The sequence below is a fragment of the Muntiacus reevesi genome, chromosome 1 (assembly GCF_963930625.1).
Source record: "Muntiacus reevesi chromosome 1, mMunRee1.1, whole genome shotgun sequence".
Classification (NCBI taxonomy): Eukaryota; Metazoa; Chordata; class Mammalia; order Artiodactyla; family Cervidae; genus Muntiacus; species Muntiacus reevesi.
This window is the reverse complement of record NC_089249.1, coordinates 91,138,596-91,161,381: the sequence shown is the minus strand read 5'-3', so window position 1 is coordinate 91,161,381 and position 22,786 is coordinate 91,138,596. Positions and strand designations below refer to the sequence as shown.

General features: G+C 35.7%; 1 protein-coding gene across 2 annotated transcripts in view; it reads right to left on the bottom strand.

The window, feature by feature from the left end:
• Nucleotides 1–10,483: 10,483 nt before the first annotated feature.
• The window catches only part of TRIM33 (tripartite motif containing 33), a 136,903-nt gene continuing 124,600 nt past the window's right edge, over nt 10,484–22,786 (bottom strand). The window contains exons 14-20 of one of the 2 annotated variants that reach the window (XM_065906627.1): nt 21,158–21,317; nt 19,400–19,749; nt 16,990–17,113; nt 15,840–15,914; nt 13,932–14,084; nt 12,480–12,530; nt 10,484–12,400 (exon numbers count right to left, since the gene is read on the bottom strand). In XM_065906627.1, the coding sequence (XP_065762699.1) occupies nt 12,188–12,400; nt 12,480–12,530; nt 13,932–14,084; nt 15,840–15,914; nt 16,990–17,113; nt 19,400–19,749; nt 21,158–21,317 (1,126 nt within the window). In that variant the 3' untranslated portion in view covers nt 10,484–12,187. The remainder of the gene's footprint in view (nt 12,401–12,479; nt 12,531–13,931; nt 14,085–15,839; nt 15,915–16,989; nt 17,114–19,399; nt 19,750–21,157; nt 21,318–22,786) is intronic. The other variant, XM_065906631.1, reaches the window with a different exon arrangement.

Here is a 22,786-nt window from a genome sequence, read left to right as displayed (position 1 = left end):
CTTCTGGTATTCCCATCCTGCTTATGTTAGGTCTTCAATTGTGTCCCACATTTCTCTGAAGCTGCAGTCATTTTTAAAAAATTTCTATTGATCCATCTTCATGTTCATCTATTTGTTCTTCTTCCAGTTCAAGTTTACTTGAAGTTGGAGCCTCTCTAGTGAAATTTTAAAATTGTACTTTTCAACTCCAAAATTTCCATTTGGTTCTTTTTTTTTTTTTTGCTGCACCACACAGCTTTCAAAACTTCCCTGAACAGGGTTCAAACCCGTGTCCCCTGCAGTGGAAGTGTAGAGTCTTAACCACTGGACCACCAGCAAAGTCCCTCCATTCCTTTTGAATATGTCTCTATTGATATTCTCCATGTGATGTAATGTGGTCATCATATCTTCATTTATTTTTTAACCATAGTTTCCTTTAGTTTTACTTTCAAGTGTCTCTTGTCACTCTCACAGGCAGTTTCTGTTGAATGCTTTATTTCCAGTGTATGAGTTACACTCCCCTGTTTCTTTGCATGACTATTTGCCAGGAACGGAAGATTTTAGATAATGCATTGTAGCAATGGGTCCTTCCCCTCTCTCACCTCCAAGGATTCCTATTTGTGACTGTCTGAAATTTAGTGCCTTAAAACTGGCTTAAAACTCAACATTCAAAAAACTAAGATCATGGCATCTGGTCCCATCACTTCATGGCAAATAGATGGGGAAACAATGGAAACAGTGACAAACTTTTATTTTCTTGGGTTCCAAAATCACTGCAGATGGTGATTGCAGCCATGGAATTAAAAGATGCTTGTTCCTTGGAAGAAAAACTATCACCAAACTAGACAGCATAGTAAAAAGCAGAGACATTAATGTGTCAACAAAGGTCCATCTAGACAAAGCTATGGTTTTTCCAGTAGTCATGTATGGACGTGAGAGTTGGACCATAAAGAAAGCTGAGTGCTGAAGAACTCATGCTTTGGTGTTGGAGAAGACTCTTGGAGAGTCCCGTGGACTGCAAGTTCAAACCAGTCAATCCTAAAGGACGTCAGTCCTGAATATTCATTGGAAGGACTGATGATGAAGCTGAAGCTCCAATACTTCGGCCACCTGATGTGAAGAACTGACTCAATGAAAAAGACCCTGATGCTGGGAAAGACTGAAGGCAGGAGGAGAAGGGGACAACAGAGGATGAAATGGTTGGATGGCATCACTAACTCGATGTACATGAGTTTTGAGCAAGTTCCAGGAGTTGGTGACAGACAAGAGGTCTGGCATGCTGCAGTCCATGGGGCCACAAGAGTCGGACATGACTGAGTGACTGAACTGAAATTTAGTGAAATGTTACCTTCTCCCCTCTCCTAGTATTAAGCTTCCGATGTACCTCAAGAAGCACATTTTGGGTATAATCACAAATTCCTGGGGTTTAGTAGGGGCTTAGTCTTGTTTGACTATGCTCAGCTATTAAACTCATGTACTATTTTCAACAATGCTGTGGGCATAAGAGTGCTCTATAAACTACTCCAATCATATTAGAGTATTCTGGCTCCTTTAAAGGCAGAGAAATACTCCAATCATGTTGGAGTATTCTGGCGCCTTTAAAGGTAGAAATCTGTTCGAAACTTACAATCCTAAGGATAGCTCCTTCAAGCTACCTTATTCCCTATAAACTAGTTGAAAGTGAAAGTTGCTCAGGTGTGTCCAACTCTTTGCGATCCCACAGACTAAGCAATCCATGGGATTCTCTAGGCCAGAACACTGGAGTGGGTAGCCTTTCCATTCTCCAGCAGATCTTCCCCGACCCAGCAACTGAACCAGGGTCTCCTACACTGCAGGTGGATTCTTTACCAACTGAGCTATCAGGGAAGCCCTTATAAACTAGTGACCTACAGTTTAAGGCTGTATCTTGAATTTCATCTCAGTTGTCTCGTCACAACCTCTAGTGTTTCCTCTTCCTGGGTTCTACAATCGCTGTGGACGGTGACTGCAGCCATGAAATTGGAAGACAGTTGCTTCTTGGCAGGAAAGCTATGACAAACCTAGACTGTGTTTAGAAGTAAACACATCACCTTACCAACAAATGTCTGTTTAGTCAAGGCTACAGTCTTTCCAGTAGTCATGTATGGATATGAAAGCTGGACAATGAAGAAGGCAGAGCACAAAAGAACTGGTGCTTCCAAACTGTGATGATGGAGAAGAATCTTGAGAGTCCCTTGGAAAGCAAGGAGGTCAAACAAGACAATTTTAAAGGAAATCAACCATGAATATTCATTGGAATGACTAACGCTGAAGCTCTAATACTTTGCCCATCTGATGCGAACAGCTGACTCACTGGAAGAGACCCTGATGCTGGGAATGATTGAGACAGGAGAAGAGGACAACAGAGGATGAGACATTTGGAAGGTATCACCAATTCAATGGACATGAACTTGGACATACTCCAGGAGATTGTGAGGGACAGGGAAGCCTGGTGTGCTGTAGTGCACAGGGTCATGAAGAGTTAGACACAACGTGACGACTGAACAGCTACTGTTGTGCCCTCAGGCATGAAGTTATAAACGCTCTGTTGAAAAATGAAGTCACTTCTTTCACAAAAGGAGATATTGGTTTCATAAACTGCTTCTCCTTCAAGGCAGCATCTTTTAAGCCCAAGCTTAGACAATGTCAAATTTCTGAGTGTGATACCCCTTGAAGCTCAGTGGAGGAGGTAGGAAAGCAGCCTGAGGTCTTGGTTTGCCTCTCCTGGCATGGAACCACCACTTCATGAGACAGGGCAAAGGTGATCAGTGTCTCAGTATTTCAAGCATGCCACATTCAAGGTGGGGCCTCCTTTCTGAGTGGAGGCTGAATAGGAGAGTGTTCCCACTTCTAACCACTCAAGACTTGGCACCAACAACAGGTAGCTGGGGGCAGGGTTAGAGATATGTCCTGCTTTTCCTAGGAAAAGAGCCTTCCACCTAGGAGTTGAGAGGAAGCCTGTGTTTTGGGCTGCAGTAATCTGAAGTCTCTATGTCACAGAGGTTACAAGGGAGAGGAGGGAGTCATGGAATGTTTAGAACCTGTTAACAGTTGAACCAACAGAACTTTCACATGTTTTCTTGAAGAGATGTTTCTTCATCTGCTGTTTGCACACAGAACCACCTTCAGGGGGCTTTATATGTTTTTTCCAGTTTCCAGGAAGCGGAAATGCTGTCGCCATAAATCATTCAGCCTTTTTTTAACTTGCAAAAACTGACATTATTGTTTTATAAAGTTTACCTTCATTAAACATTTTCTTTGGTCACCATTCCTTACTATGTCTTAGATTTTTGTTTCTGCTTTTCTTGGAGTAAACCCTCACATTCATTTAATGTAGACAGATATATTGGTGTGAAAGTGAAGTCACTCAGTCATATCCGACTCTTTGCGACCCCATGGACTGTAGCCCACCAGGATCCTCCGTCCATGGGATTCTCCAGGCAAGAATACTGGAGTGGGTTGCCATTTCCTTTTAAACCCTATTAGCCAAAACGTGCTTGCCTTTTTTGATAGTTTTGGGTACAAAATTCTGGCCTAACAGTTTCCTCTCAATATCTAAAATATTATTCCACTGTCTTCTGGTTTTCATTGTTATTCTTAAACAGCTGTAAAGACTACTGTTACTTTCAGGAGAGCTCTTCTCTTACTCTTTTAAGACCTTCTATTTCAGTGGTTTTGCTTTGTAAGAGTATTACTCGAACTTCTCACTTTTTTGTCTGTCTTCCACAACTTAGCTCAGTAGATCTGGATAATGATTTTTCCCAGACGCCACCAATTTGAAGATGTTTTTACTTCATATTTGGCAAATTCTTAGCAAGATGCCCTCAAGTATCATCCATAAGTATTCTATCATCTCCATCTCATACTTTATTAGATGTTCCTTGACCTTCTCCATATACTCTCGATGTCCTTTTTTTTTTTTTTCTCGATGTCCTTTAACCTCTCCTTCATATACTCTGTAATACACTGCATTCTGTATAATTTCATCTTGGTCTTTCATCTATTTTTTATTTCTAAATATTTTAGGTCTGACTGGTTATTTTTCTTTCCATGAACTCTTGTTATCCTGCACCTCCACCACGTTTAATACTCTTATTCCTTCTCAAATTGTTGATGCTCTATTTCCGGTATTGTATTTCAATGAATCTAAGCCATCAAATATTGAAGGATATGCCATTTTTTTTTGACCACTAACATAACCAAAATATACTACAATGCCATCCCAATTTTAGACATGTTAATTAAAAAAAAAAGTCTTCAAACACTCATCCAGTATGGTCATTATAGGTCAAAATTCGCTGTTTCTCCCAATTTTAAGAAAAACTTCTCATTTTTGCCATTCTGAATGAATCCAAGACTATTGGCACATTACCTGCGAACATTATTGGCGATTGGGTCTCAAGTGGTTTCCGTAAGAGTATTAACATTAATTCTGTTACGTGGCTGCAATCACCTCTAACCTGAACTTCAATTTCTATGACTGGATAAATAATATGAGTCAGTGTTGGCTTGTGGGTACAAATTCTTAGGGAAGACTTTTTTCCTTCCCTGTACATAGTTTCCTCTTCAGTAGGCTATTGTGGTTCATTCTTTCATTGAGTGTATCATATTTTGAGGAACCAGGTTTTAGAAAAACACCTCATTCTGACCTCACACTTACACTGGCTTTATACTTTGATCTCATTCCAAAGTCCTGAGGACACCTGGAGCAATGATCCTCTTAACTCTTCTCTGGATTCATGCTTTTTGTCCCACCCTTCATTCATTTTATTTTGAAAATTTTCAAGTATCCAGAAGTTTGAAACAATATGCACTCATCTACCTTTAACTGACTTACCAGTTTTCCTGGCACATTTGCACTATCATACATACACACATATTTTGCCTAACCATTTATAATACTTCATCCCTAGATATTAGAGCATGCCATCTCCCAAGAAAAAAGGGATTTTCTATATAAGCACAAATCTATTATCACACCTAAGGAAATTAAACATTCCATATCATTTAAGAGTTCATATACAGATTTTCACAGATGTGCCTAAAATGTTTTAATGGCTGGGATTACTTAATTCAAGATCAAATCTAAGGTCATGCACTACATGTAACTGATCTAGAATAGTCTCCACATCTCTTTTACAAAACAGTTACTTTAAGAATTTGTATCAAGCATCTCTGTAAATGTCTTATATTCCACTTATGTCTATTCCACATGATTAGATTCAGGCCAAATACTTTTGGCAAAAATGCTACAGGTGACAGGGTGGAGCTTTGAGCATCGTCTTCCTAACCCAGCAATACACTTAAACAAGGTTTTTGTTTTTAACTGAGTCTTATTAAGCATTTCAGATGTTTGGACCATCAGGGTTCCTCAGGGCATGCAGTCTGCCATATTGCGGAAACTGATGTCCTTGTATGTTGCCTTTCCAAATCACCAACATATTTGTAAACAAAACAACAGTGCTATATTTACCACTACCTGAGGCTCAAGTAATATGAAAGGGAAGCTTGAGACAAAAGCTGGCACTAGGTACTGTATCCTGTTAATTTTTCCATTTATTATTCCCTAAAAATCTAAGGCAAAATATGAGTATCTGCTGGGATTTAGAAGTCTTAACTACCAACTAAATTAGTGAATGACAAGTTAACTACTTCAAGAGGATAGATTTACAAGTCTTAAGGTCTTGTACTGAAGAGTCTTTTACCTCATCAGTAAAAAGGGAGAAATTTACATTTCTAAGCTGCCCCTTTTCATGGTAATAACAGGCAGGAGAAACAGGAAAAAGGAAGCTAAATGGTTGTTGAGAACTTACTACGAGTCTGCCCTGCGGGTACAAAGGATCTTGTGTCTATAGCAATTCCATGACCTGGATATGAATATCCCTATTACTCAACATAAATAATCGAAGTACACACAGATCAGTAAATCTAAGTTTATCACTTCAAATTAAAAGGTTTCAACCAAAGACTGCCCAATGATCAAAATCCATTCTTTTCCCACTATACTATGCATATAGAAAGATAACAATTTGGAAATTTCATTCTGATGTTTTACTTAATTATTCATGACCATTAGCTCTGAAAAACCTCAAGAAAAACCAAAGTCATATTTCTTTAAAGAACAACCTACACTCAGTCATTAATCTAACCCACTGAACCCTTGCTGCTGTCCAAACTGGAGCAGGTCTTATCAAAAGGTCATCTATGGCTTCTAAATTCCTATAGTTAATGGCCACTTTAGCATTACTTCATCTCTTGTTCCGACACTTTATCACTGATTATTTCACATCCCTGCTTGTGCCTTTTTCTCGTCTTCCAAAGCGCTCCTGGCTTTCTTCCATGACTAACCATAGTGCACTTCTGGTCTTTTTTCCCCCTATTCCTTAAATATTTCCTGGCATTAAGGATTCTGCCCTTCTCATTCTATAAATCTCCTAGGCAACAACATACTCTTGCACTGTTACCAACTATCATGCAAGTGGCTCAACTCTGACATTTGTTGGTGAATGCCTACCACGTGCTAGGCATATTCAGTGAATACAACAGAGGTGATTCCTGATACATCTTACAGATTCTATCTGCAGCCCAGGATAAGCACCAGAACTATCCTACAGGACACCTACCTTCTCCTTAATTCTCCAGAGGAACTTTAAACTCGGCAAATCTTCAAATCTATTCCTTTCTCCCCTTATTTTAATAGGTACCACATAAAATGTCTTAGGCAACCACATGGCCTCAGTTACTGGGCCACTGGGATAGTTACTGAGATAGCTCACTTCTTATATTTCTCTAAAATTTGACTGCCATTTTCCATCTCCACTGCCAGATAACTTAGGGCTCACCTAGATTACTCATAGCCTAAAACTGCCTTTCCACTACCAATCTCTTCCATAACTCATTCTTCGTAATCAGATCAGAAAGATCACTTTAATTATGTCAACTAACCAAGCCCCATCCTCCTTAAAAATTCTTCAGGGATTCCTTGTTGACCTCAGTGAAAAAGCCCCAAGCCATTTTATCATAACTTCCAAGACATTCTGCTTGAAAAGGATCCTGCTCCGTTCTTCAGCTTAATATTTTACTACTCCAATTTACATTCTATCCCAGTTAAACTGACCCTTTTAGTCCTGGAATACAAAAATGTTCTCTTTTACTTTTAGGTTTCTGTATATTTATTCTCTTCATTTTCTCTTTTACCTGGTCCTATCTTTTAAGAGTGAGAGAGATCATTTCCCTGATCAACAAAATTTGGGGTTAGGTCCTTCTCTGTGTTACTAACTATATTCCGTGTTAATCTCTATCATTCTCAAATGGAGTGTAAACACTTGGGAGGGCATGGACTGTATCTTATCTTGTTCATGAAAGTATCTCCAGTGCCTCACACAGAGTATAAATTTTTTAAATCTAAGTGATTAAGTCTCAAAGAGGAAGAAGAAAAAAGAAATTCATTTGAAAACTTTTTCAATTTTCTAATTTAATAGAAATAACCAAAACAATGTGGCTTTCAAACAAGGTTTTAAACTGATCTAATACAACTTCTACAACACATTCCAGAGCATTATAACAAGAAATATTTACAGGCAGCTAATGTATTAAATAACCATGAAAAGAAAATCTTGCTTTTATTACACACCAGCAAAAAACACAGGAACAGAACAATTAGAAACTGCAACCTTGTTTCAAAAAAATTAAATATGATTATTTAGAGAATACAATACCACAGAAACAGCACTTTTTCTTTCAGAATCATATTGAAGGGTAGTTAACTATGTGCAAAAAAAAGTAACTGTAGTATTAGTAATAATAATGAGGGGAGAGAAGAGGGGAATAATAATGAGGGGAAACAAGGAACTAGTAAGGCTGTGAATTTAACCCTTTCGTGTGTAGGTATGTCTACATAGAAAATCAAAAGGCTTTCAAATTGCACAAATTTTCTTGTTATAGGCTTATATACACGTTTCACTGTGATTTAAAATATAGTTAATGCCTACATTTTTCAGACCAGGAGCAGACATGCATTTCGTTCTTAAGATTGAAATTTAGGCCACACTTGAAAGGGAATATTGCAGTGGCACTTGCAAGATCATTTCAGTGCCTTCCCACATACAAATCTGGAGAATTTAAAAGAACAGCATTTTTAACTTTAAAGATCACTTGCTAGAAAAGGGCTAAACTTAATTTTGTAAATTTTGGAGTTTGATTATAATAAATATTTCCAAATTGACTTATTTTTGAAGATAATTTTGTTTCTCAGATACAATAAAAATATATAAAAGACCACAAAGGCAAACACAAGGAACTAAGATGGAAGAAATACTATACGTGCATTTTGACCAAGTAAAAGAAACCATTATATCAAGAGTATATGTTGAAATCTGAAATGTCTATGTAAACTGTGGCATATAAATTTTCTTAAAAAAGTACCTTCGATTTTTTTACTCAAATGCCTACTTTTAAAAAAATATGCAACTTTCCCCAATTTTTAAAATAAAATGCCACAATATATTGTCATTAGGTCCAGCATACATTTAAATTCCTTAATTTTTAAAAGATAGATTGGGTGATATGCATACAAACTTTCCTATAAAATCACCATCCACGAGAGGATTATGACATGCTATTAGGCAACAGACTTAAAGCAGTGTTATTGCTTTATCAAGAAGATAACTGTGAGAAATAAAACATCCAGATCTGGTATATGATGATCAAGTTGTGATTCACCTTACACCTTGGATCACCTCCAGCAGATTATTAATATAGACAGTATGAGTTAAGAATTCATGGCATGACTTAAGAACTTGATTGTTTGAATTAGGGAAGTTGGGGAGGGTAGACTACTATAAATCTGTTCACTGATCCAATGTTAAGTATGCAAATAAGCAGTGCTGACCTCAAGAAATGACATTTTTTAATACTTCATGTGTTGTATATTAGTGGGCATGGGTAAGGGATATTAAAAGGCCAAGGGAGAAGGGGCCACAGCATTTACTCCATTTTAAATACGAAGAGAATAATGGATGATAGGCCACAACCCAAGAGCATAGTCCAAAAACCTAAGTCTACTGGCTTATTAAAACTAATCACTCATAGTTACATGGCAGGATACCTGCTGAGGTAATTGATAAATTTACAATTTGCACGATATAAACCTTTTGCTTCTATTTAAAAGTGTTATTTCTTTGGAGTAACTAAAAATCTCAATGCTGTAACAAAAAAATTAGAATTAACTAACTTTAAAATTTATTTAAAATTTCCTTATATAAGAATAGAAGTCACAAAAGTACCTTGTTGATTCCAAAAAGAATAATTTTGACGGTGGATTCAATGCCTTAGCCTCTCTCTGGTAATGATCTGATGTTTTGGTAGAGCCTGACCTACAACTGAACCACACTTGGGAACACACACGTTTTACCCTCGCAAAGCAGTTCTTGCTCAGTGATCAGCTGAGCCAGGTGCTAAAAAATGCAAATTCAGGCCAGAGGAACAGACCCAGGAACACTTTGTTCTTAGTGGAAATGAAAAATGAACTGTGGTGAAAGTTTGCAAGCTTTTAAGGAAACATTTAACATCTTCAAATCAAAAATACTACCTTTTAACAAAGAATACAATTTTAAGGGAGTATTAAAATAAACTGACTTCAGGGATTGATATTCACTGTTTGTCTTTTTAAAACATAAATGAATAGGAAAACGTAAGATATCTGAATATAAATTTTTTATACTTTAACAGGCATTTAGTGAACAAATCAGCTTAGAAACACAATGAATGATAAAATGTGAAAGAAAAAAAAGTTTAATGAAATCTACAGTGAATACCTTCATATAATGGTGGTTTGTTGATAAGTTATATAATTGAAAAGTGATTCCTCATCAGTATGAACCTACCTTCTGTTAACAGAAATGGAACCTATTAAATGCTGGCAATAAGTGGCTTTTGAAGAATCAGTATTAAAAGAAAATAAAAACCAAAATCTCCATCTAACATGTAACTGTCTTTAAGGGAATACATTAGCTTTTAAGGCCCCAAATATCAAATATTTTACTTACAATCTGTTTCTGGTAGAACGTGTTATCTAAGACCATGAAAAGGATTCACATGAAGAGCAAGCACAAACTATCAGAACTCAATGGCTTGGCAAAATGAAGTTACATTGCTACTGATCACTTCCCAAATGTGCCCTTAGCTAAGTCTCCTGATAAACAGAAATCACAAATGTTGTCAGGAAGAGGAAAACGCACATAGATAAAATTATTTTAAAATAATAATTTTTCCTTTTCATAAGAAATCTGTTCTGAAGAATCTGAAATTTGAGTAAATTGATAAGTTTGGTATATGTTTTAAAGTTTAACTTATAACAACTGAAAAAGCTAAAAGAAAGCCACAGAATGAAGTCAACAGCAATAATAAAACTAATACAACATTAGAAGGCTTGAATCATATTCATGTTTACCCCCACCACATGATAAAGAAAAACAACCCAAAGAAATTTGCGTAATAACTTCTTTAGAGCACTTTATTTGATTCAATACGCACTAAAAATATTTACCTCTTAGACAATTATGTCAAATAAGTTTTTCTGAGTAGTCTACTGTCTGAACTGTTTAAGCTGAATTTTTAAAAAGGCAAATGATTTGCCACAAATCTGCTGACATCTGAAAAATATCTAATGGCAAGTCTTCTATTTTGGTCACTTTACATTCTAATATGTCCATACAAAAGTAGGACTAAAATTTTTAACTCAACAAAAGAGAAGCCTGTACACAGTCTAGAACATACATCTTGGATCTGAGCATCACAAATGAAGAGAAGAAAAATGAACAGAGCCAAGGTGATTTTATCTGCCTCGGGTGCTAAAATCAGGGTAGTGAAGGTGGGTCTACTCCAGTAACCATTCAAGTGGGGATTTGATCGGCTCATCTTCAGGATATACTTATAGGTCTGTTCTAAGTCCTTAAAGCCCCTAGTCCATGCAAATGTCCCACTTGGTGGACGGATGAGTAATCTAACCCCACCGGGTTTATTTCAATATTTCGATATTTTAATAATAAGCTGCTTCTGAAGATTTTCTGAGAAGTCTGTTCTCTATTAAAATAAGATAGAACCTCAAAATATGAATGTGAACATTAGAAATAGACAGCATATATTACAAATCCATTCTTGATAGGAACATTAGTAAGAATACATATTAGCTTAAAAAACAGGCTCAGCAAATGTTGCTGATCTGCCAGAAGTTTTAGTTCACTATTTACAAATAAGACAAAGTGAAATACAGAAAATTTTACACATTTGGTAGTTGACAGATAACTGTTTGCCAATAGTGGTCTATCAGAAAACCGATATGAAGGAAGACGGGGTAAGAGCCAGCTGTCACCTCAATCAAATTTTAAATGTACAGAAAACTAGATTAATTTTCAAACAACCATTCTACCTTTCATGGGAATAAATGTGTGATCAGATGATTTGATTGGGAAGTGCAATTCTGTGGAAGTGTTTTCTGTAAATGACTATTATAAATGATCTGCTACTGAAAAGTTACCATATTTATTTCAGTAGAACACTAGAATTGATTAAATGATGATCAATGGGCATGTTTCCCAAATTCTTTAAGTATGAACAGAAAATAAAACTACTGTTGAATTATTTAAACCAATATAAAAACTAAGGCCCAACAGCATCAAAACAAGAGAAAATATAATGGCATGATCCAATGCACATCTGCACTAATATCAAAGTGGAATCTGAGAACTTTGATTTTTGACTAGAAAATAACCCAGTATTGTATATGTGTGAAGGGAGAGACATGAAAGTTGTTTTAGTAAATGTGCACTCTAGTCCAAAGAGACAATTTAACCAGTGACATGACCCTTAAGTACTTGAACACTCAGTATTTGCACCAATCAATACCAAATGATCAACATCAGCCCATTCTAGCAATCAGAACCATTCTCTGAGTAACAGAAATCTTCAAATCATTTCACTTTCACTTTTGTTTTTACTTTTAAAGTTGCAAATAGAGTCCTTTCCCCCTTTCTTGACCAGAATGTGTTTTCTGTCCATTATTTCAATCTAATACTGTGTAAAAGCTATCAGCTTCTTCAAGAAGGAGCCCACTGTAGGCAGGATATTCCAGCAACACTTAAATAGAAGTTTTTCTTTCTTTTTTGAACAACTGGTTTATGTTCATGTCATTTTACTTTATATGTACTGGTCTCTCATCTGACTTTAGACGTTTTCTGCGGGGCTGAATAAAGTCTTCATCAGAGTCCTCAGTTACCTCACCATCATCCTCTTCCTGCTCAAACTCTGGCAAAGGTGCGAAGGTCCTGTCTGAGTAGATCTCTGTGAGTTTATCTTCAAAGTACAATGCAACTGCTTTCCCTGCCTGAGCTACTTCTGAATCAGCCTGCAAGCAAAAGATAGGAATATTCACCTATTGGTAATGCATATTCCTTCACCAAGTTTGCATGGTCTGAAAAGCTTACCTTCAAATTAATCTCTTGTGTTTCTGCATAAACTTGAACAACTTTCATCATCTAAAAAGGATACCAGAGTCAAAAAAAAAAAGGGAAATTATAATCCTTTCTAAAGTTATAAGACTGCATAGGATTGGCGACGAAAGTCAGCCATATTAGGGGGAACAAACTGCTATGACCAGATCAAGTGCTTCCTAAAATTATACAGAACATGGACCCACTTTCTTTGCAAAGCTATTACTAAAGCTACTGTGAAATTTTCTCAAAATTCTGAATTAGTGAGGTCAACCTGAATAGGAGTTGCAAAAAATTATTTGAAACAAATAATGTAAGAAATGTTTTGCTTTGTTTTTTAAACCGACAAGCTTTCAACAATCAATCAGAATTCCATCTGTGTGGTAAATTGTTAATCACAAATTGTTAAACAATCATTAAAATAGGTCTTCTCCCTGGCAAACGTTATTAGCTATGGTTCATGAAAGCATACTTATTTGAAAATAACTGAATTAGAAAATAAGACAAGAAATTTGGGACTGTATTAATTTAACTTCGGGAGAATGAGATTTTACTACATTCTCTGTGACACAGTGCTATAAAGGCAACAAGACTTATCACTAATATTTTTAATATGAAGTTAAAAAGCCACCTAGATGCTCCCAGAGGCAACTCTGAGTACATTTCACATGATTCAATGTGAATTTTTTAGTAATATTCATATGGCACTCGAATTTTATCAGGAATAAAGAAACTTTTAGTAATCTGAAGATTTTGTGGATTCTCATCCATTTTCTTCTCTTATGATAATTAAAATATTCCTTAACAAAAAGAAATCTGACCTTCCCAAAGATAACAAAAACATCCTTGAAGGTGATACAGATCACATTCACATTTCTACTAAAGGTATGGATAGCTCATCTTTATTCTCAAAAAAATACATAACCAAAGTTAATGAAAGTCATAACCGAGATGTTGAGAAAACTCAACATTATATACTCTGGATTACTAGTCAAGATGAGCCACTTGAGTTTATAATTTTAAGGTTCTATATTTACATGGTCAAGAATGAAATCAAAGACACTGGTACAAGTCCCTTTCCTAAATGTATCCAAAATGTAGGCTTGGATGTAATCATTTCCTACAAAATGTACTTAACTACAGACTATTTTCTATACTTATCTCAACCCTCAACATATTCAGGAAGGGATATCCAATAAATATCCAATAATATTCTTAATTTATTACATTATATATAAGTATATATTTCAAATTATATACAGTAAACTTTATTCTTTGGAACTGTGGATGCAATCAAATTTTACTTTTGACAGACCTGGAACAGAATAATTTGTTCAAATCAACTTAGAAAATATCTCTTGGCAGGGAAAACAAAATCCAGGAACAAAATAAGCAAACAAACAAAAACTAATAATCCAAGACTCTATAGTTTGGAAGCTAACATACTTCATTAAACCTTTCACAGTTCTTGAAGATCAAACGAACATCAGCCACAAAATCATCTGGGATTTGGTAGTGTTGGGAATGTTTTTTCTGAAGCTTCTTTTTCACGGTGGATAAATCCATTGGTTTCTTTATAATTTTATAGTAGTTTGGTATCTAAAGAAACAAATAAGGATAGATAAGGATTCTCCAAAAATGCCAAAGTGTTTAATTTGAAAATGCGAAGTATATTAATTTTAGAGAAAAATATGTTGATTAAGCCAGCTGTTTGCAAATTTTGAGTATAGTGAATTGTACTTGAAATCTTCTGCCACAATCACACAAAAATCAAATCACATTCAGAATATGTGGTAGTCTCCTTCATGGTGGTCTCCATGAAGGACCCAAAGTTCCATGTTTAATAAGGAAATTAAGGGGGAAAAAATCAATCAGCAAGGATACCCAACCACTAGTGTTAGGGACACACCTTGCCCATCAGAACTGTATGACTTTAAAAGGAAAGAAGATTACAAAATGTATTGCTATTAATAGAATATGGTATACTTTAAAAAGGATAAAACCTTCTATCACAGAACTCTGAATATAGCAATAGAGGTGAAAGAGACTGTAGTGACACAAGAAAAAATTTTATTAACCATTTAGTTGCCATGTCTTTCTCTAGGGGATCTTCCCATCCCAAGAATTTAACCTGGGTCTCCTGAATGGCAAGCAGATTCTTTACCATCTTCAGCCACCAAGAAAGCCCCTTATTATCCACTTAGTGGTCATCCTTGGGAGTTCTGGACCCAACTCCTGGCCAGAAATTTGTATCTTTGCAAAAATAACTGAACACAGAGAAACAATTTTTAAAAGTTCATTAAAAGAAATTGTTGGAAAGAAAATTTCTACCATAAAGTCCCTGAACTTGAAAACCAGACAGACTTCCTGGTGTCAGATGACTACTATCTGAACAAAATGTCTTCCTTGTATCTAGAACCTTTTATACTTTCCATTTCTAAGCCTCCCTAAGTAAATAAATTACTATTCAATACCCTATATAACAGGTCTGGTATTCAATAATATCTTAATTCAACAATCAACAGCAAGCAAATACAATATGTATAGCATATTCTTATCACATTTTTAAGGTATCCCTGGTATTCCTTTTGCTACAGGATTTTAGAGCCTAAATTTATTCCTTACAAAAACCTGCTTTAAGAAAAACAAAGCGCAACAGATTACAAATTCTCCCCACATTCTCCCCACAGTCTTCTCTTAATCTTGACTGTTCATAAAAGAGGGCTTATGAAGGCAAAACCAGTATAAATGGATCAACTTTACACTTTTATTCAAATTAACACTTGCATAGAGATTTTTCTCCCCAAGGTACAAATCCTAGAATCAATCGTACAACTAGAATTTTAGAAATAATTTCGTTCAAATTCCCCCTCTACAGTTAAAACTAGAGGCAGAAAATTATGTATATCTCCCCAGTTATAAGGCTGGTTAATGGCAGAACTGAAGTCAAGTGTTCTGATTCCGAGTTCAAGACTCTCTTAATTATGTATGTAGCTGTAACTCTTATGTCCATTTTAAAAATAAAAGATGTGGAAATTGTTTTGATCAGAGCCAGTCTTTAAAAACAAACTGCAATTTTAACAGTGAAACTCAAATCCATTTAGCCCTAATAACATCATAAGTACTTATTACTTAGAAATTTTATCAAATACTATACTAAAATTATTTTACACAGGTTATTGTATAGAATCCTGAAAATAACCCAATGAGGGAAGAAACCATTTTAGAAAAGAAACTGGATGAAGAGATTATTCAGGCCTGAGTTTTAACATTAGCAGACTAAAGCCAGAGCCCATAGTCTTAAATATTATACTAAACTTATTCACCAGGAAAGTACTAAGGTAAACAACTCACCGAAGCAGGAACTGGCTCCTGGAATTCAATACTTAATTCATGGCAATAGAGGTAAAGCAGAAGACGTTCACATTTCTGGCCCAATAAAAGAAAAGAAAACTCATGAACTGTTTTCCCCCCTTAAAAGATATTCTTGAAAATGAGGACTTTATCAGTATAAAGTATTACTATAATAAACTGAAGATAAGCTCTCTACATATGAACTATCCTCCTACATATAGCTATACTAGCTGTAAATACAAAACTACCTGTTTCCCACTTAGTTCTGAGACCATGATTACCTTCTGTCCTACTGTATATAACTTATTTACCTACTATTACCTCTTAGCCATTGCTACTCATTCTAATTTCCCAAGGCAGGCAAGACACGTGCTATTCCCTTTCTTGAAAGGATTCCACTCAGGTTCAAAATGAAATAAAAACTGTCTTCTCAATCCAATTCAAGAATTTTGTTATACAATCAGAAATATTCTGTAACACTCTAAATACATACTTTCTCCTCAAAGATAGTGGAAGATGGATTTATGCATCAGATCAAAGTCAAACATAATTATAACAGAAGTCTGTGAAAGATATTCTGTCTTTGGAGATCAGAGTACAGAACAGATCAGCAGAAATCTGAGTGAAATAATGAGGATTTTGGATTTCATTCTTAATATGATGGGTGCTTAGAGATTTTAAGCATGGAAGCGATAGACCTGTTTACATATTTTAAAAAGAACACAATGTACTGCGTAGAAAATGGACAGTAAGGGGCAAGAGTAGAATCAGGAAGTTTGGTGAAGAGATCTTCTAATTTCTGGCCTGAGCAAGAGATGACTGGTGGTACTATTAGATGATGGAAATTACTGAGACAGGAAAGCAGTTTTTATGTCATTATTCTCTTGCTTTTGTTTTTTGAAGGATAGGAGAAGAGATCAAGATTAGGCTGGGAAATGTTAAGTGTGAGAAAGCAAAATTCAAGAGCCTAGAGCTAAGGGCTCTAAGTTCTAGAGACAAAGATTTCCGAAGTCATGAACGTATATACCATCAGATAATGTGATTAAAATATGAAAATTTACCAGGTTATATGTATGTTACACCTAAGGAAAAAAAAATGTATAGACAGAAAACTACAAAATACCTAATAACAAATCAACTTGACACTTACCCTTTGGTCCACGGGGCTTAAGCCCTGTGCAGTTTTCCCCTTCTTACTATGTTGCAAATTATCACAATCATATTCAACTTCTGGCTTTCCAATATCTCTGCAAAATGTGCAAATCCAGTCCCCACTAAAGAAGGAAACAGGCAATCAGTCTTTGTAATTATAACAAAACTCACTCCAGGAAAGCTAGTTCTCTAGCGCTAAGTCTTCAGTTTCTTTGGGTTTTTTTTTCAGTTTCTTTGTTTTCTTTCCTTTCCAGTTTTTGTGGAACTCAACAGGTACTATTTTTGCCAAATCTCATAAAGTGAAGTTATGTGATTAAAAACGTCCCAAAATGTCTTCATTCTTCAATTGAATGAAAAGCCTTCTGGAAAGCAATATAAAACCACTACCTCCATTAAAGATGGGTCTCATCATAGCACAAAGCTGATGATCAGCACTTGCAGCATAAGACCAATTTTTCAAGACCCCAGTATTACCACCACAGTGACTTCATACGCATGAAGCAGAAAGGAATACAGGATACACAGGTCCTCAGGTATCTTGTTTTGGCATGCAATGCCAAAAATAAAACAATTATTTTTTCATAGCTAGTCTTTTAAATCTGCTCAGTTAATAGTTTTGTTTACATCAGGATTTCTATCAAGCTATAAACTCCAATTTGATTCCTTCGTATGCATTTTCTCCTTTCCCTCCCTCATTATATTCTAAGGATTATACTAACACTCCATCACCTTTTCAATTCCTCCCAAAGCATCTGCCTTTGAGAGAAAGTTTTCAGTGGCAAAATTCTAACGTTCCAGCAGATGTTACCATCCAAAGGAAACAAAAATATGAAAAGCTTTAATTTCAAGACCAAAATGCCTTAATAGAGCTATGGTAAGTGACTTTACCTTCTAAAATTTAGGTAAAATTACAATTCTTCAGAAAAATATTCTGGAACTGTTCCTATATACCCAGTACTTTTCTAATCTTAAAGGTAGAATTTTTCAAAAAGGGTAGCACTACTCAACTAAAATCATTGCTTCTTAGGAATCTGAGAGAAAATCTGAATCTTTATCTAGAGGTAAAAAGAAGCTGAGCTTTCCCAAGGACACTTAAAAATTTTTGAGGTTAGAGATGGAGAAGAAGGAAGGCTCAAAGAATTAAGTATGATTCTATTATTTTATGGTCTCTGAAATCAACTGGAGATGAAATAGCATAAACATAAATATGTTAAATGGAAGGGGAGAAAAACAGCTCTTCTAATCCAAATTCTACTATTTGTAGATGAAGAAACTAATCCCTGAAAATCAGTGAAGTGTTCAAGTTAGTTAGTTCACTACAGAATTGTGACGAGACTACAGGCATCATAACCAAGCCCAGCATATTTGTTCTACTGTATTAGCTGGTATCATCACCTTGTCCTGAGTGCTCATCAATTAATATTTTAATGCTTGAAACCAGATTTACCTGCCATGGGGTCATACAATCCAGGGACAGTGCTCATATGCTGCCCAAATCTTTATTTATCTTTACCCCCATGTTACTCTCTTCTAAATAAGGAACTCAGTAACTTTCCACTCTATAATGACTAAAAGACATTCCAACTAGAGGATTAAGGAAAAAGTCTGAGAACTTTGCACATGGTGCCTCAGGCAGGCACTACTAATGAACTGCTTCCAATAGTGAAGATGAAGCTATTCTTAAAAAAAACTGACATTAAAGGTGTTTTCACAAAGGATTTTTTTCTCTAAAATGCCTTCCAAGAGCTTTCAAACCTTAAAAAAGTAAGTTTTGGGTAAGAGCCAATAGAGTTGCCTAAAACTGAATACTATTCATAATTATTACAGACCTTATCAAAATTGACGGCAACAGATTAAGAAATTATCTTCAAGAGGAAATTAACTGAGTTTCTCAATGCTCTAGTCCACTGCTCCTCATAATTGAGAGGTTCATCTAACTTGCTTATATGAAGTATAAACTGAAGGTGAATAAATAGTCTATTTTTTATCACTAATGTACAACTTAGATCTTGGACATTTCTTCATTCAGCTGTTAATTTCTCTAGAATGTAATGGAGTAATAGGCTTCCCTGGTGGCTCAGGTGGTGAAGAATCCGCCTGCAATACAGGAGACCTGGGTTCAGTCTCTGGGTTGGGAAGATCCCCTAGAGAAGGGAATTGCTACCCACTCCAGTATTCTTGCCTGAGAATTCCACTGACACAGGAGCCTGGCAGACTACAGCCCATGGGGTAGCAGAGTCGGACACAACTGAGCAACTTTCACTTCACTTCACACAATGGAGTAATAGGCTCTTTGTTTTACATAAATACTAGGCATTGGTTAAGGAGGCCATCTGTCCAGAATAACTTAATTTTTTTAGCTTATAAAAAACAACAACAACAAAATTATACAGTTATTTCACTTGTACCTTGGAAAGCTAAGAAGTGTTGGAACATGACAAGTTAGATGAAAGACCTTTGGACATTTTTCACAGCACAAGAGATCCCCTCCATTTTGGCAGACAGCACACCAATCTTCATTTGGGTCATCATCTTTGCTGCTGCCATCTCCTCCAATCCGTGCTGACCTGTGCATGAGGCTTCGAACTGGGGACTTTCCATTAACAAGGCTGTTGAGCCCTGACTGTTTGCAGCTTTCATTCATATCTGCAGGTTCAGTTTTCACATGGTTTTCCAGGCTTGTTAATGCATCCAACTCACTCTCTAGATGCAGGTTGGTTGAAAGAGGTGGTGTCAAGCTACTCTCAGGACTGCTCAACTAAAACAAAGCAAGGACAAATTCTTGAAGAATCATTTAATCCTTATGGTATGCATTGTGTGTGCTGCTGTGGGTGTGTTTCCAACATGATATACTGACAGAACTTAAAATTATTTTGGAATTTATTGTAAAATTGCTTGAAATCATACTAGTAACATAAAAACTGAAAATAACCCCAAAATTATTTTGGCATGTTAATGAATTATTTTAGGGAGCAGTCACTATACTATTGGTTCACTTGGTAATAAAAGAATTAAACTATTAAGCATGTTGATTGGGAAGTAAGTATCGGGTATTCTCCTATAGACAGTTGGCTATGATACACTAATTTTTCACTCAAGAATCTGTTGCGCAGATTTTTTTCCCCTTTCTATTGGCTTTATTTTCTTTAACCATTACTTTTAATTAAAGTATAATTACTTTTAATTAAAGTGCAGTTAATTTACAATGTTGTTGGTTTCAGGTATACAGCAAAGCGATTCAGTTACATATGTGCTTTTTTCCAGTTTTTTTTTAATGGGTTATTATAAGATACTGAATACAGTTCACTGTGCTTCCTACATGATAGGTCCTTCCTTGTCATACAGCTTTCGAAAAGCGTTTTGAAATATTCTTCTGCCCACTTATCATCTTACTAATATAGAAAGACTGTGACAACGTAAAATCTTTCACCACCTTTTTGTACTGTTTTTCAGGGGAACTTTCCAAACCAAATTCTGAATGAAGAGATAACAGTACTCTCTAAATCTACAGAGCTGAAATTTCTACGTGCCAACCATGTAGAAAATTAAGACATAAATTGTAGGTACCAAGAAAAGAACCAAGATCAAAATTTCTAAATGAAGAGAAACTGGGCCTGCCTTCATTCTATATTATAAATTTTATAAAATGTTCCATCTGAGGAACTGGTTAAAAATTGATTAAAAATTATTAATAATTCATAGGCCAAAATTATTAATAATTCATAGGCCAAAGGCAATCTTCTCATTACAAAACTCTTCTGAGCATTGAACTTCTTTCCTGTCAGCAGTCTTAATCCTGAACTCACTGGTGTAGGAAAATGGCCAAGGATTTTTGTGGCTTGAGACTCAATGTGACTAATGAAATGATTAATAAATTTAGAAAAAGCTAGAACCCAATTTAGAATCACAGCAAAATTACATGACAAATTACAAACCAAAAGATAGCTTGAAAGGAATTCTAATACAAGTCTTTTCTGATCAATTACAGTTGACACTTAGATGGAAAAAGATCAGTTAGAAAAAGAGATATTTGGCTTATACCAGGCACAAAAATTTAGAAATGAATCCAGGCCCACAGGATTACTATTCAGACTTATACAGGCAGAGATGAAAGGATCAGTGAAGGGGCCTCCTGGCATCACCGAACGGTTCCCCTGGAGCCTTACCATGCAGGCACTCCGTCTGCCATCCTCAGTCTTCTCCTGTTTCACAGCTCCTGAAAAGCTACACATTTCATCCTCAGTGCCAGGTTCTTGCTTGACCTTCACTTGATCAGACTTAAAACTAAGACTGGTCTTCTCAGCAGTTCTTCCTGATGACCCACAGCTAACAAGAACAACAAATAAAGGTCACATATGTTTGACTGCATCGTGTACATTTACATGAAACAATTATATGCAAAGTTCATTAAGTTATATGAAATGTTCATTAAAGTAAAAGCAATTTGTTAAGCTCACGGCAGATAAGGATACTTCATAATATGGTTAACAGGAGTGTATTATAAACTCATATCATCAAATCTTAAAAAACGTTTATCAATCTTTCAGGAGACCCTAAACATATTTCATCGTCTGAAGAACCTACACTACATCATTTAGGGGATCTAGTAAATGATCATTTCCCTAGGTTACTAGTATAGTGACTGCTTCTCTAAATATAATAGAAGTTTAACTTGTTTTCTATCTCCAAACATCTAAAGGAAACATCAATAACAGTGGTCCATGAAGTGCCCTCCAAAGGAATCACTATTTCAGCTTTTGAGTCCTAATGTGAATTAATGTGAAGAGCAGACTTCACTGGAAAAGACCCTGATGCTGGGAAAGACTGAAGGCAAAAGGAGAAGAGGACAGAAGAAGATGAGACAGTTAGATAGCATCACCAACTCAATGGATATGAATTTGAGCAAACTCCAGGAGATAGTGGAGAACAGAGGAGCCAAGCATGCTACAGTCCATGGGGCTGCAAAGAGTCAAACACGACTTAGTGACTGAACAACAACCAAAGGCTAAGAGGGACAGATGCGTGACTAATCGGCTCTATCTAGATCATGGAGCAAACCACCGGCAAGAGAAGTGAATTAACTTTAAGACTGTATCACTGCCAAAAATGAAAACCCTTTTCACTCAATTTGTACTTTTCTACTAAAAGTACTGATTATTTAAAGTGTAATTTAAAAACAAGTAAATAATATAGAATCAGTCTTCAAAATACATATACATATAAATAAAAAAACATTCAATGTATCTTAAATAAAATCCTTACTTTGCACTAAATTATTCAAATTAAAAACAGAAAAATCAGTCAATATTTATTAAGTTTACCTTCAGCACAATACATTCTCTCTTCCCACACTATAATATCTTAGCTCTCTGTCCACCAAAAAAGTAAAAGAAACCATGAACAATTCAGTAGCAGTGAATTCAGTAGCCCCTAGTACCCACAAGGTTGTCTCAAAGCACCATTTATTTCCCCACTAATATGACCAGGATTCCTTATACATTTCTTGCCTCAGGCCTGAGATCAGCTATTTGTCTAAGATGAACGTGTGATATCGTTTCACAACAGGGAGCAAGAATGTTTAAATGACTACTGGGGTTATAGCAAAATAACTAAGAAAAAGTTCTGACAAGCCAAATATGGAACAATTTAATCTTCAATAAAAATAACATCTATAATACTAAAATATATAAAATATGTTTAAAAATATGAGCTCTTAAAGTTAATATTCATTGGTCACTGCTGGAGGGTGCTGGGAATCAACTCATTACTATTAAAATAGGTAAATAAAGAGAATC